This window comes from Micromesistius poutassou, assembly GCF_964030765.1.
Source record: "Micromesistius poutassou genome assembly, chromosome: 13".
In the NCBI taxonomy this organism is placed as follows: Eukaryota; Metazoa; Chordata; class Actinopteri; order Gadiformes; family Gadidae; genus Micromesistius; species Micromesistius poutassou.
The window spans coordinates 331,323-347,006 of NC_140283.1; the positions used below are offsets into that span (position 1 = coordinate 331,323).

Sequence of the window (15,684 nt, forward strand, 5' to 3'; positions counted from 1 at the left end):
GTGTGTGTGTGTGTGTGTGCGTATCCATACATGCACGTGTGTATATTTGTGTGCATGTGTATGTGTGTTTTTTTGTGTAAAGTGTTTGTGTGCATACGTGTGTTTGCACTTGTGTGTGTGTGTGTGTGTGTGTGTGTGTGTGTGTGTGTGTGTGTGTGTGTGTGTGTGTGTGCATGGTAGTGCCCCTGTGACCCCACAGGGTGACAGTGGTGTGTTATAATGATGGATTCCCTGGGCAGGCCAGCTCTGGACCCACCTGGATAGAGTTAACTTCCTAATGCACAGGGCCTAAACGCTGCAAGATGCTGACCTGCTTGTTTAATTAAGTGCAGTGTTGTGCTTTAAAACATTTACTACCACCCTTGGGAACTTCACCCTCCCTGAAACGCATTTCATTAAAATTAGACTTGAGAAGATAAACATTCATATCTCTGAAATGCCAGTGCCCCGGTGCCATTGGCCCGACAGCCTGGTTCCTCTTAAGATTCAGTGGTGTTGGAAACAGGGTTAATCTTTGCTTATGGCAAAGAAGTCATAAAGGGTAAAATCTGACCTCTGGGAGTAAGTGGAGCCGCTGGCCTTGAGACACACAGAGCATATTTCAGCGCTAAACCTCGGTCCCCCTTGTTTTCCAGTAAAAGGAAATTGTCCCAGTGACCACACTGGAAACCGCTTCCCTCTCTGTTTTGATTGTGGATGGCTAAACTGCCTCCTTTCCCATGTCCGGCCGTTCTCCGCTGTAAAGTCTCCACACAGCGTGGCCCCGCGGTCATCATCGCTGACCTCTCCACGATGTGTGCAGCGAGACCCAAAGAACCACAGCAGAACAAGCGTTATGTTGCATCCACAGCTGCTTGTTATCTTTCTGTCACTGGTCTTGGGAAGACGCTGCTGCCATGGTCCAACGGTTTGTGTGGATAGAAGTCTACTCCTTTTATGCATTGATTCTTTGCCAATCTTTCATTCTGAAACCTTTCTGCCATTGTACGATTCGTTCAAAAGTGCAACAAAAGTTTGATTCTGTTGTCGATTTGCCCCAAACTACCGTTACATAATCAGAAATCATTCTGCCGTCCTGGCTGTTTAGGAATGGACAATTAGATAGTTCTGTAAGGCTGGTGCAGAAGGACATGGCTGTGGTCACCACCAAGGCTGTGGTTACGCAATGACCACAGCATTGGTGGAAATATTCCACCTGCATCTTGGGAGTGGAGAAGGTTGGAACCTTTCTGTTATTTCTGAGAACTATGAGGAGAGAAGTGAGCCGAACACAGAGCACGTGAGACTCAGAGCGCTTTGCATGAGCTGGGCTTGACTGTGTCGCCAAGGCTGGTACAAATTGTGCTGGCGAGTTTCAGTGCTTTGACCCCTTTTCTCTCAGCCTCTGCCCTTCGCTCTTCTCTCTCTTTCTCTCTCTCTCCCTTTCTCTCTCTTTCTGTGTGTGTGTGTGTCTCTCTCTCTACATATGTATAAGTCTCTCTCTCTCTTTCTCTTCTCTCTCTCGCTCTGTCATTACCCTCTCTCCATCTCACCCTTTGAGTGCAGAGCAATTAGAGAGACAGAGCGGGGACGGGAGGAATGTGGGAGCAGGATCCAGCGGGAAGCAATGAGTGCGTGAGTGAGTGAGAGAGACAGGAGGAGATGGAGAGCAGACACCAACGTAAGCTACGGCGTAGAGGGTGAGAGGCAGGATGAGCACGTCGAGGAGAGGAGGAAGAGGAGAAGACAGAAGCGGAGAGGACAGGAGAGGAGAGGACCTGAGGTGGTGATTGGCCCGTGTGTCCGAGCCGAAGGAGATCCAGCCAAAGCCCCATGCCTCAATAGCTGGCCTGGCCTCTGGTGCATCCCGTGCATGCAGCCAACCACAAGTAACTGCAGTGTGCTCTCTGGCAGTGTCCGATGTCAGCCTGGGAGCAACACACCACCAAGGACGCCTCACGGATGGGCCCGGACAGGCCACTGACAGGGGTGGTTTTATCAAGATGGCACGATACTGCGCTACTGAATTTATACCAGGCTCTAAACAGCCCCCAGATGACAAACATCGTGGCTGAGGATTTTAATAAGGCAAAGCCCAAGAATTCCTTGTGGAATTTGACCAACATATCCCAGGCCCCGCCCAGAGGGGTGAAGAGAACTGGACTCCCTGATCAAAGACAGCCATACAGCTCAGTCTCTGTTCAGCCAATCAGAACATGCCGCCATATTCCTCATGCCAAGTATAAACAAAGGCTGAAACAGGAAGCTCTGGTGACAAGGGAGGTCACACCGCACGCTGGACCGCTCAATCAGAGGCTTCAGGATGTGCTGAGTGATGCAGCCTGGGACATGTTCCTGGACCACTTTGACCGTGGCCACGCTGGACAAGCCCCAAACCCCCCGCAGGACTGTTCACTGTACTACCCACTGTAATGTTCACTGTACTACCCACTGTACTGTTCACTGTACTACCCACTGTACTGTTCACTGTACTGTTCACTGTACTACCCACTGTACTGTTCACTGTACTACCCACTGTCCTGTTCACTGTACTGTTCACTGTACTACCCACTGTACTGTTCACTGTCCTGTTCACTGTACTGTTCACTGAACTGTTCACTGTCCTGTTCACTGTACTGTTCACTGAACTGTTCACTGTCCTGTTCACTGTACTGTTCACTGTCCTGTTCACTGTCCTGTTCACTGTACTGTTCACTGTCCTGTTCACTGTACTGTTCACTGTCCTGTTCACTGTCCTGTTCACTGTACTGTTCACTGTACTGTTCACTGTCCTGTTCACTGTACTGTTCACTGTCCTGTTCACTGTACAGTGAACACCAGTGAAGTGGTGAGAGCCTCATCACCACTGCCTGACCCACACAGGCTCTCCCAGGGGGTCCTGAGCCCCCTCTATGCTCCCCCTTCACAGGACTGTGGGGCCACTTTCATCTCCAACAATGTCAGGAAGTTGGATGAGGACACAGCGGTGGTAGGCCTGGTCTCCCACAACGACGAGGAGGCCTACCTTGAGGAGAACCTGTGGCGGACCAGGATCAGACGTTCACTCAGATACACTGGGTTCTTTATCAACTTAGACATCTGAGGAAATGCAGTACACAGCCCTTTTTTGTACAGCATCATCTGTATATATACTAATGTCTGACTAATGTTACCTCTTTACTCTTACACTAATAATAATAACTCTTAATAACTCTAATAATGTCTTTATCATTCATTTTCGAACCCCAGTTGAAGGACCATTCAAAGTATTTTACTACTAGTTGTACATGTAGGACTTTGTATGTCCCCCCCCCCTCCCCTCAGGCTGAGCGGAAGATGGTGTTTTGGTTTTACTTGTTATTTTTGGCGTCTATTTTAGATTCCGTTTTCTGAACCAGTTCTGTCGATGAAGACTACCGATCTATTGTCAATATATATATATATATATATATATATATATATATATATATTGTGTCCCATACTGTACTCTGGCTGATACCACTCATGCTTCATAGAGGAGCTGTGTTGGACCGTCCCACTGTGTGATGGCCTTTCCCCTGGGGCAGGTAGTGCTTTAAGAACACAGCCGTATGTTAGCCCCCCCTCCTCCACATCGCATTCTGCCAGGACTCCACGCCAACCACAACGTCGCACTAAACAACATTTTTCAGTGCGACCGTTTTGCTCTAGCATTATGACGAGCTGTCTGACGACCTCAGAGATACTGGTCTGACGGGCAGTCATCTACGGCCCGCAGACCTCAGAGATACTGGTCTGACGGGCAGTCATCTACGGCCCGCAGACCTCAGAGATACTGGTCTGACGGGCAGTCATCTACGGCCCGCAGACCTCAGAGATACTGGTCTGACGGGCAGTCATCTACCGCCTGCAGACCTCAGAGATAGCGGTCTCTCTCTGGGGGGCCGGAGGTGGGTCTGTGTCGCACTTCTTTTAGTTGAGGAGGTATGAAAAGCTGGAGGTGATGAAAAGCTTGTTGAAATGTTGAGGTGTGAAACACAAAGCAAGATGAGCCCAAGTGAGGGGACACTGAGGGACCCCACTGGGTCTCAGATGCGCCTCCTCCCTGGTGAAGAGGACCCATCACACGCCACGCAGTGTTCAAACCAAGCTGGGACACAAATGGTGTTTGATAAAATGTTTTTTTTCTTTTATTGATATTAAAAATGAAAGTACATGAATTGTGCATTTCGGACATTCTAGCGTGCAGAGGTTAAACAATAGAATACACACAGGCTGAGTGGGCTACTGACACAGACCTCTGAGCAAGGCATCCCTTCACATTCAGTGACAGGAAGTGGTTGACTTAGGACAAGGGTCGCCTGCTCCATCTTTACATAATAATAGTGAATGAATGCAGTCCTAGCAGGAATCATATATTAAAATAAAATATTTATCATCTTGTGTCATCGCTGTCGGGGAATTCCATTTTAATGGAGCAAATAATAATAATATTAATAATTATTATTATTATAATAATTGCAATGCTTTAGATACACAACTGAAGTAGAACATTTAAAGAGGCAGGAAGCGGGCTATTTTGAGTTCCCATTTGGCTGTTTGTTCTGCTACTTCTCTCCTCTCCTTACTGATGTTCTCAATCCACTCTTTATTCCATGGGCTGTCAGACAATAACAGTTTTAGGACGCACTGACCTTGTCTGTGGCATGTCCCGGGCCGCTGCTGTCTCTACTGCAGACAGCGAGGGCTTTATGGCCAGATATGGACTAACGTTGTACCGGCACACCTCTCTCTCCACACATCTCAAGACACTCCATTGCGGGAGGCGGACTTCATCGTAAGGGTTTGAATGTTTCAGTTAATGTCTGATAGGGGCCTTCATTATCAGATTCATAACATAGGTGGATTATCTTGGGATATAAGAAGAATATTTGAGCCTCATAAAACTGAATATAGATAGTATATAACCTTTAAGGTATGGCCTGGCAGGGTGAATGTGGGACCGATAAGGGGGTATGAGGCTATACCAGATGGGAAGGGCGGTGTAAATGATCCATAAATGAATGGTGGAAAGATCATTCCCCAGTCATGTAACCTGACCGCCACAATGTCTAGCCAAAGGGACATGAAGTCTTCTTCATCACTGTGTTTCTCTGTCCAGACGCTGATGGTCAAAGCTGGACACCAAATAGCAGTCGATGGCATGTTGACCGAGGGAGTTGTTGGTAGATGAGAAGAGACCATGCACATTCAGAGATATGATTTAATAAAGGACCAGTCGTTCCACTCCCATCCATTCTAAAGTGGCTTTAAAACATAGTGGGCTGAGTACAATTAATGAAGAGTTGTTCAGTCGGTCATGATTGTGTTCCTTTAAATGGAGACTCTGTCACATAGACAGACTTTGACTTTTATCAAACGTACGAATGCTCTGGGGAACAGCTTCAAACACATGTTGGATAGGAAAAGACAAGAGAAACACTGAGATGTCTTTATCTTACAACCAAGGAAATCACGCTAGAGAAACTCTCTTTCCCTTTTATTTTATTTTTTCAAAGTCGCAGCCAATCAGATGGCTGCCTCAGATTTTCTGAGGTCTCGTTATCCAGGCGGTTCTACTGCCCTTCATGTGTTTGGGGGACACAGGTCTGGCTAAGTGAGAATATTTAACAGACAACCATGGTTTCTGAATGTCCATGCAAAACAGAATATTTGGAGTATGTGCCTAATTGGGTGATATGAAGACATACCTATGCAATCATGGCTACGAAGCTGTTAAAATATTGATTTAAAGTAATGTCAAATGAAAACGAAAAAAAGAAAAGTATTTTTGGTACAAAGCATCTAAAAAAAGCATGACGACTCCAATTGGAAGAAAGAGATCATTACAAAATAAATCCGCATCAGTGCTACGTATATTATTTGGACCAATTTTTCAAATATATTTTATAACAAAATAAATAATGCCTTTATACAGTGCCCTTGTTTGCATTTCAACAAACAAACAAAAAGCTTGGCGGCTCATTACGCAAGGATACACCTCAGACTAAAGGAAAATACCACAACGTCCCTGGAAACTTATTATATATCTATATATTTATATATATATATATATATGTATATATATATATATTCAAGTATTTGTTTTCAGGCAAAAGCATGTGAATACTACTGATATACAATACAACAAAAAGGTTAGTTGACATTATTGCTGTTTTTTCCCTTTGAATTTAAATGTTGTGCCTTTTTTTTCTCTGTAAAATAACATAACGTAACCATGGAAACTATGCTAACAGGAATGTCACGGTACCAGAATCGGACAGTTTTGCTTTTTTTTCTTGAGACGTTGATATGAAAAGAAAACTGAAAAATAAAAATAAAATAAAAATATGATCATCATTATCCCACTCAGTCGGTGTCCAAAACATTTTACTTCCTGCCACGGCAGTCAGCGAAACCATGGCAAACAGGAAGTTCTGTCCAAGAACTTTAGTACTGTCCCAGTCCAGGCAGTCCACCATGTCCATGTCCCCGCTCCGGTCCCTGTCCAGGAACCTCAGAAGGACACTCGCCTGACAATTACACCAGCGAGCCAGGGACAAGCAGCCGCGAGCACGCGCTGTTAGCCTGATGCTAACACAGCCCAGGGCTCAGTGACACTTCCGCTCACGTTGCCACTGCCAAGAGGCGCCAGCATATCCTTTATTTTCCTCTTTTTAAAAGTCAGACTTTCCTTAAAACGGAAAGTTTTAAGATCCAAAGAAAAAAAAACGTGCTTTTTCAACCTCTTCTTCTTTGAGTCCATTCCCAAAGCTAGCACCATGACATTTTTTTAAGCTACACGTTCATTGTTCATAAAAAAATAGTGCCTTTTTTTCTATACTTTGACGTATTCCGTGGCAATGTGCAATTTGCAGACTCTTTTCTGCTTCTTGTTTGTGATTAAAAGGTGCTGGAACAGGAATCTAATTTTACAAAATAATTCCTTACAGTGTGGAAGTCCTTTTATAGTTAAGAGGTGCAAACTAATAAGAAAAGAACTATCAGAGGTGTTCTTATGCCTCTGGGAAGCCCTGTGGAATGGATTCTTTCATGCATGCCGCTCTTCACCGTCCTCTTCCTCAGGGATAAAACACACTCCTCCAGTGCCGCCTCTGACACCGTCTCTTTCAGCTCCTCCTCTCCCTCTCCCTCTCCGTCTCACTTAAGGATCCACCTGGATTGCACCGGCCGAATTAGTAACTTTTTGTTCATTTGTGTGTGTGCCTTTTGTGTCAGTGAATTGAAAGAGAGAGAGGGGGCAGCGAGAGTTGAGAGAGAGATGGAGAAAGACGGATAGTTGAGAGAGAGACAGAGAGAGAGATACGATACAACTTTATTAATCCCCCGTAGGAGAAATTTGTTAAATGATGAGAGACAGAGAGCGATGAGAGAGACAGAGAGAGATAGAAAGAGACGAAGAGAGTTGAGAGAGAGAGTTAAGAAGGAGAGGCAGAGAGAGAGAGAGAGTTAAGAAGGAGAGGCAGAGAGAGAGAGAGAGAGTTAAGAAGGAGAGGCAGAGAGAGAGAGAGAGTTAAGAAGGAGAGGCAGAGAGAGAGAGAGATTTAAGAGGGAGAGGCAGCGAGAGAGAGGGTTGAGTGAGAGATAGATAGAGAGATGGCGAGAGTTGAGAGATGGAGAGACAGCAGCGCGGGAGAGAGAGAGAGAGAGAGACAGAGAGTTTGTGTTTGTGTGCGGGTTCAAAATGATTTATTTGCGGGAGGTGGTCGGGTGGTGGGGGCATCAGAGAGGGGGTCAAGGGGTCAAGAAGTACTAGATGAGCGCTGGGTGGGGGGGTGGGGGTAGTATGATGGTGGGCTCGAACAGGGCAGAGGAGGTCAAAGAGGACTGCCACAAAAATGACGTCAAGAGACAAAGCTATAATCCCCCTCGTCTTGAGTTCTTCTTTTCTTTTCCTCCTCCAAACTCTTGTCTGTGCGTACTGCGGGCGGGCGCGGCTCATTTGTGGCTGACGTAGTTGTCTGTGGAGAGCAGGACGGGGGGCAGCTCGCTGGGGAGGCTGATGAGCGGTCGGTGGGTCTGCTCCTGGGCCTTGGCCCTCGCCTTCTCCGCCTGCCGCCGGAACTTCCTGGCCCTCAAGATGGCGGGGATGCCTCTCCTGAGCCGCTGGGCCGCCTTCCTGTCCCACACGGCGTAGGAGGACAGCTTGTTGTTCACGTGCTGCTTCTTCTGCACTTCCTGTTGGGCGGGGGAGGGACGGGAAGGAGGGGAGGGGGAGGGGAGGGGGAGGGCAGGGGGGAGGTCAATGGAAAAACACGGGGTCAGTACTTCTAATATATTGAAGACATTGTTACAGTAATGAGTTACAGCAACGACCATGGCGGGTAGGAAAGGAGAACGAAAGATGGTTCATGTTAGGAGACGCCGGGGCATTGAATGTCACGGGACTGGGGGCCCAGCGTGGAGACACTCGCTGCCCCTCTGGTTTTGATCGCCCGGACTGAGAGGAGCTGTCGTTATCATCAGACTGCACCCCTCCCCGTATACTTAAGAGGAACTAGTCATTGTTCACACTGATCAGGTATCGCCCTCCCCCCCCACCACACACACACACACACACAGATTCAACCCCCCACTAAAACAAATAACAACCCCCCCCCCCCCCCCCCCCCTTTGAAAACAGATCTTTTACTGTTAAGTCTGAGTTAAGTCTAAGGAGTTTCTCTGTGGCGCCGCCAGAGACTGAGACCTAATGCACCAATAGCCTGATCTGAATAGCTTGTTGTTGTGTGGTGTCTTTAGAGGGGTATTCACCCCCCACCCCCTCCCTCCCTCACCCCCTCCCCTGCCTGACTTCATCCGCTCTCGAGGACACAAACAGCTGGCCCACAGGACACGCCTTGGGGACACGTTGGGGACATGTGTGGGACATGTTTGGGCCAGGTTCTGTTCCACAGCGGCCCCCCTGAAGCGCGGGCTCCTCTGCTACTCACACACCTCCTGGTTTAAGCTCTGATGTTATGGAGAGCCAGTCCACAGCTGAGGGCCATTCATCGACAGCTTTAGAAAAAATAGTGACATCTGGTTTTGATCAGGTTTGGGAAATGGACAGAGGGAATGTGCAGTCATCCCTTTTTTGTATTTGTTTTTTGGATGCGTACAGAGTTTGACTTTGAATCCTTCAATAAATATCTGGTAGTCTCACTCCGGGTTAATCGGGTCGACCACATAACTGATAATGCGTGGCATGGAACTCAGTGTTCTGTGTGTCATGTTCCTACACCTGGAACATGTTGTTTTGTAACAGAGAATCATTCCCACAGACTTGAACACAAACAAACCCACACACACAACACACACACACACACACACTTGCTGACTGGGTGTGACAGCACCACTATACTGACGTTACCTGACGACAATGTGCTGTGAAAGTCTGAGCACTTTCCCCCTCTGTCAGCACGCCTGTCAGGAGATACCTGCTTACTGTCCACTACTCATCAAGATAACCTGGCTTCAGATGAACTGTTCCCATTGCCCAGGCAGCTCGCCACCATGTGTGTTTGTGTGTGTTTGTGTGTGTGCATGCATCTTTGTCTGTGTGTGTCGAGTGTGTGTGTGTGTGTGTGTGTGTGTGTGTGTGTGTTGTGTGTGTCTTTTTTCCTGCACATTATTGCGTGTGTGTGTGTGTGTGCCTGCATGCATGCATGTGTGCATGTGTGTGTGTGTGTGTGTGTGTGTGTGTGTATCGTGTTTCCATGTGTGTGCGTGCACTCAGAGACACGCAAGATTGGAAGAGGGAGGGAGTAGATAGAGTGGAGGTGGTGGAGGAGGTGCTGGTGGTGGTGGAGGAGGTGGAGGAGGTGCTGGTGGAGGTGTGGTGCTGACATGTACCTGCTTCAGCGGGGGCATCATGGGGAGGCCCTGCAGGGCGCTGGCGGAGACGTCCCGCTCCGACTTGGCCGGCTTGGCGCAGTACTGCTCCAGCAGGTTGAGGTCGCAGCTCCGGAAGCAGCACTCCTCCACGATGCCGCGGTTCTGAGTGCGGCGGTTGCTGGTCCGGCTGGTCGGCCGACCTGGAGGGAGGGAGAGAGAGGTGGGAGAGAGAGGGAGGGAGGGAGACGGGGGAGAACCAAAGGGAACAACACGGTTAGCCCAGGACCGTACCAAACAGAGTTGGGGTAATAATGTCCTGATGGGGGCTGGACGGCGGGGGGCGTGGAGCTGCTGTTGTTGTGATCTCTCTGGATTAGCGTGAGGATCCATTAAACAAAGAGGATCAAAGGAGATCTGTGGGCCCACTGCAACACATCATGTGTTTTTATAGACTAATCTGATTAGTGAAGACCCTCCTGTGGCACAGCGCCGGGTGAGGGGTGAGGGAGGACCGGACCCCCAGACATAGCCCTAACCCTAACCCAACCCCTAACCCTAACCTAACCCCTAACCCAACCCCTAACCCTAACCTAACCCCAACCTAACCCCTAACCCATAACCCTAACCCAACCCCTAACCCTAACCTAACCCCTAACCCAACCCCTAACCCTAACCTAACCCCTAACCTAACCTAACCCCTAACCTAACCCCAACCTAACCCTAACCCTAACCCCAACCTAACCCTAAACTAACCCCAACCTAACCCCTAACCCTAACCTAACCCCAACCTAACCCTAACCCAACCCCTAACCCTAACTTAACCCCTAACCCTAACCTAACCCCAACCTAACCCTAACCCAACCCCTAACCCTAACCCCAACCTAACCCTAACCCAACCCCTAACCCTAACCTAACCCTAACCTAACCCCTAACCCCTAACCCTAACCTAACCCCAACCTAACCCTAACCCAACCCCTAACCCTAACCTAACCATAACCTAACCCCTAACCCTAACCTAACCCCTAACCCTAACCTAACCCCAACCTAACCCTAACCCAACCCCTAACCCTAACCCCAACCTAACCCTAACCCAACCCCTAACCCTAACCTAACCCCAACCGAGATTAAGAGAAGTAGAAAAATACTAAAAGCTGATCCAATAGGAGCACAGCGTGTGTGAGACAAAGAGGAGTGCAGGGTGTGAGAGGAAGGAAGGAGTGGGAGGAGGAAAGGTGAAAGTTAGGATGCAGCCCGGGGGATACTGGGCCATCTATAAAGCACTGGAGAGAGAGAGAGAGAGAGAGAGAGCGGGGGGGGGGGGAAGAGAGCCAGAGAGAGAGAGAGAGAGAGATAGAGAGAGAGAGGGGGGGGGGGAGAGAGCCAGAGAGAGAGAGAGAGAGGGGGGGGGGGGGGAGAGAGCCAGAGAGAGAGAGAGAGAGAGAGAGAGAGAGAGAGAGAGAGAGAGAGAGAGCGAGAGAGAGGGGGGGGGGGTTGGACGTTATTGCAGGAAAGGGAAGATAAGGGAGAAAAAAGAAAAGAAGGAGAGGGGGAGTGACGGGGGAGGGGGAGGGGGAGGAGAGAGGATATCAATGTTGGCTAAAAGCAGTAAACAATATTTTAGGCTTGGATCAAGAGAGAGCTGAAGCACAGGATGAGTCCACGTCAGAAAAGCCCCAAAAAGACGCATCCTGCAGGATGAAGAGCGTCCGACAGGCTGAGGGTCCTGCCAGCGCAGGCTGTGGTCAGAAGGATGCTGTTATGCACATAACGCTGCTCCCCAGATGACTTCAGAATCCATGTTAGGTTCCTCTTGGGGGAGCGTGGGTGCTGAGGTGACGGGCATGCCTTTTGGGGTGCTATTACCCTCCTCCCCTCCCCCCCCCCGCGGAATGCACTAGTAAACAAGTGGGCCATTGTGTCGCATTGAGTCGTGTGTGCCTTCTCTGCTCGCTGTCCTTTCATATGCAATCAGAGGTATGGGCCCGGGGCCCGGGGCCGGGGCCCCGGGGCCCCGGGACCCGGCGGGAGCGACAGAAAGCGCCTTCTCAGCAGCAGCCGAGCGAGAGCTGTTCTTGAGACAGAACACAGCTGGCCACAATATCTCCTTCTGCCCCCTCCCTTTCCCCATGTCTCCTCTTTCCTACTCTCTCCTGTGTGTGTGTGTGTGTGTGTGTGTGTGTGTGTGTGTGTGTGTGTGTGTGTGTGTGTGTGTGTGTGTGTGTGTGTGTGTGAGCGTGCACGTGTAGCAAAGAGCGAACAAACATCAAACGTGCGAAGCCGCTCTCTCTGTGTGGCCGATCCGTTTGCGCTGCTGGGGGACTCGCGGTCTTTTTTTAACGGAATGCAAAGAGGTTCTAAAAGAGATTAAAGTGGGAACCTACTGAAGTAGAATCCTCGGTCTTCGCAGACGAACTGCAGAGCGTCAACCAGCTCTCCTCCGCACAGAGTTTCTGCCGAGGCCCCTTGGAAGATGTACAGCGTCATGGCCAGGGCGAAGACCAGCGCGCTGCTGGAGGACGACATCTTCTTCATCTTCACCTGCACACACACACACACACACACACACACACACACACACACACACACACACACACACACACACACACACACACACACGCGTTAATCCACCATGTCATCATACGCTACTCTACCGTGTAACCATGCAATATATAAAGCACAGGATTTGTCTGAATCAATTACATTTTACAAGTTAAAAAAGAACAGCACACCATTCGCTTGGTTCAATGTGAATTATAGACCCAACATTGAGAGCAATGCAACGCGTCTGGTGCTTTACGAGAACGCGCTCCGGCTCCAGCATCATGAACATGATTCACTCATTAATACACGAGTATTACTCATTAATACATGATCATCTAGAGGTTATCAGCTGTCCTCTCTCCGCTACAAGAAGAATCAGCCTCCTGCATGGCATTTGGGTTTCTTTTTACTGCTCAACTTGGAGAAAATGGCGCAGTAGGCATATATGTGCCTGTCAGCCACTCTTACACAATTGTTCACAATAAGTTGCGATACCGGTCGGTCAATGATGAACCCTGAGCCCCTGACCTGTCGCCCCCTATCTGTGTTCCCGGAGTTCCGCTGACGTCCCACCGACACCGTCCCGTTAGGACCACCGTGTCCGTGACCTTACATACAGCCTACCCCCACCTTTCACCAGATACCTGTTGCACATACAGCCCGAAAAACTCAATCTCCTTCAAATAAAGAATCCCACACATGCAGCAAAGGTTTAGCGTAAGAAAACGAAAAGATGTGGTCGAGGAACTGAGCTGATAAAACAAGTCTATCCGTCAGGAGCGTCTGAACTCAGAGTAGTGTTCGTCCTGATCGTCCCAAATTACCGTCATTATGCTCCTCTCGGTTCTTCGGCAGGTGTGGCACACTGAGAGAGGTCCGTTTCTTTGCTGGGTCTCCATGTCAGAGGGGAGGAACGGATGGACGTTGCGCGTTATTTGGCTTGAGGAAAATGTTATTTTTTTGCAGGTGAATAAGTTCCCCCAGTGTGTGAGTCTACAGAGGTGGTGTGTGAGATGCTGTCCCGAAGACCAGGCGACAGGCAAAAGTTCTGAGGGACAACTGTTATATAGAAAACACGCCTCTCCGGACCTCCCTCTCCTTGGCCCCTCCTCTCAACACACAGAAAAAAGAAAAAGATCGTCCAGTCGTGGTTTGTGTTCAGAGAGAACGAGCAGGAAGCGAGGAGAGACGTGGACGGACGAGACTCACCGAATGAGTAACAATTCCACGTCGTATTTTGATCCTTTACGCATTGTCCCGGAGCCATTACGCGCATCGTCTCCGGGAGGATGCGCCTTGGGAACGCAGAGCGCCCCATGCGTCACAGGACTCCGCCCACATGAACCTTAGAGTCCAACATGTCTCACCATGTTCCCCCAGTTCTGCTCTGACTCACGTTGGACAGATTTTACCGTCATTCAAATGTCGTTTTCACTTAGTAAACGTGTAGGCCTACATGACACATAAGTTATTGTTAGACCAGCATTCAAACCAATCATCACCTGCGTCTCATGGTGGTCGCAGGTTTCCTCCAGATGAAGAGCTGCGACCACACACACGTCAGTCCAAATTATAACTAAATGATTGAATGATCCACTAATTCACCAGTGTTTCTCTAAGAGGAAGTTATTGTGGACCATTTTGTAGGCCCGTTCGGATATGGTCACGAAGGTTGGTGGACCAAGCGAGTTCTGTAGGATGAGATGATGATAACATCAGACAAATAGAGAGACAGGCAGGCAGGCAGACAGACAGTTCAGTATTCTATATGAACTGCATTCACTTTTGTGCTTTAACCTTTCCTCTATCAGGAGGATGGATGAGGTTCAGTGACCTCCGGCTGACACCTAGCGGCCACTTTAGGAACAACAGCTCGTGTGAGAACAACAGGCCTACAGACACAGGATGGGAATGGGTTAGATCGAGGTAAGATGTTGCATTATTTGTTGCATATTGCAGAACCGACATGCCTCGAGCCAAGGCGAGGACTGCCACTCTTCTCAACAATTACTCCATGAAAGTCACAAAGAAGTAGAAGTTTATAAAACAATTCCTTATTTTTGATTAGGCCTACATTATTGTTTGTGAATCAGTCCTCAAGTTATTTGTCTAAGCTGGGCAGGATAGTGTTTAGCAGAAGAGAAAAAAAAAAAGTTGACAGAAGGCATCCTTAAGCAAGATGCCCCAACCATGGTTAAGAATGATCTATCCTGAGATATTGATGGCTATGGGACAACTCAAACCACCTGCACCTGGATCAAGTTATAATTATCCTCTACTAAGTGCGAAAGTAAGTAAAAAGACGCTAAACAGAAGAGACTATGGTAATGAGCCGCGATAACTTTATTTGGTCCATTGTTGTACGGCATTATGACCTCCGCTTCTATCAGCTCAACACGAAGTCCAACCTTGTACTGCTGATCGGCGACCTCTAGTGGCAGAATATGTAAATGCATGGGTCGATTACTGTAAGAAGATATTTCGCGTTTTTTTTTTTGTATTTCTCTAAGTTTTCCAAATACAAATGCAATCATGGAGGTCTGCAAAAAATATTGATTATAATTATATTCCTATATCATAATCCCTTTATCTGGAAATATAAAGTAATCCATGTTGACTACTTTTTCATCGGGTTTTGAAAGCCGATTGCTACTATTCATTTCAGTTCTTGGCAAAATACTTTTCGTCTTTGTCAAAAACGATTGACAATATAGTTATTTCCCTTTCTTTTTTATTACACATTTACATTGGAGAACACGTAATACAATATTTGAAATCAAGCAAACATTGCAAGCAGTTAAATTCCCAACTGAACAAAAGCATTTTAACTGCAGCCGGTTTTCTTTTAATTAAAATCATCGTAATTAAAAGGTTTATTTTGTTGAAGTGTAATAATATATACTGATTAATAAAAGCGCCACATACTCTTTTCTTTTAATACATTCATGATCACCTTTTACCACTGATTAGTTCAGGGCAGAAACCGTAACAACAAAATGGAATCCGCTCTGAAGGAAACCTGACGAGACAAACCTTCTTCTCCACAAACAAAAAGACATTAATGGAGACTTTAATGCACAGGGGAACACGGGGCCAACAGGGCCGCTCAGCTTTACAACACTTCATTGTCATGGCTCCAGTGAACAGACGCTGCTGGAGAACGGAGCACAGAGAACCAGAGGAACACCAGGAACACGTGACCACCACGTAGAGGCAGGGGACAGGGGGGGCTGTGGCTGTGTGTGTGTGTGTGTGTGTGTGTGTGTGTGTGTGTGTGTGTGTGTGTGTGTGTGTGTGTGTGTGTGTGTG

General features: G+C 48.0%; 1 protein-coding gene across 1 annotated transcript; it reads right to left on the reverse strand.

Annotated features, from left to right (window-relative positions):
* Positions 1–5,203: 5,203 nt before the first annotated feature.
* igf2b (insulin-like growth factor 2b) lies at positions 5,204–13,420 on the reverse strand. Its single transcript, XM_084476748.1, has 4 exons — positions 13,200–13,420; positions 12,216–12,372; positions 9,853–10,034; positions 5,204–8,196 (listed from the first exon to the last, which is right to left on the reverse strand). The coding sequence occupies exons 1-4, from the start codon at positions 13,272–13,274 to the stop codon at positions 7,957–7,959; spliced, it is 654 nt and encodes a 217-aa protein (XP_084332874.1). The 5' UTR covers positions 13,275–13,420; the 3' UTR covers positions 5,204–7,956.
* Between the last annotated feature and the right edge of the window lie 2,264 nt (positions 13,421–15,684).

Bases quoted from the DNA above. Each gene is read 5' to 3' on its own strand.
- igf2b (XM_084476748.1), bottom strand. From the start codon at position 13,274: ATGGAGACCCAGCAAAGAAACGGACCTCTCTCAGTGTGCCACACCTGC. The intron at 12,373-13,199 runs GTAATTTGGGAC...GTGTGTGTGCAG, and splicing joins CCGAGAGGAGCATAATGACG to GTGAAGATGAAGAAGATGTC. The intron at 8,197-9,852 runs GTACATGTCAGC...CCCGCCCAACAG, and splicing joins TGATGCCCCCGCTGAAGCAG to GAAGTGCAGAAGAAGCAGCA.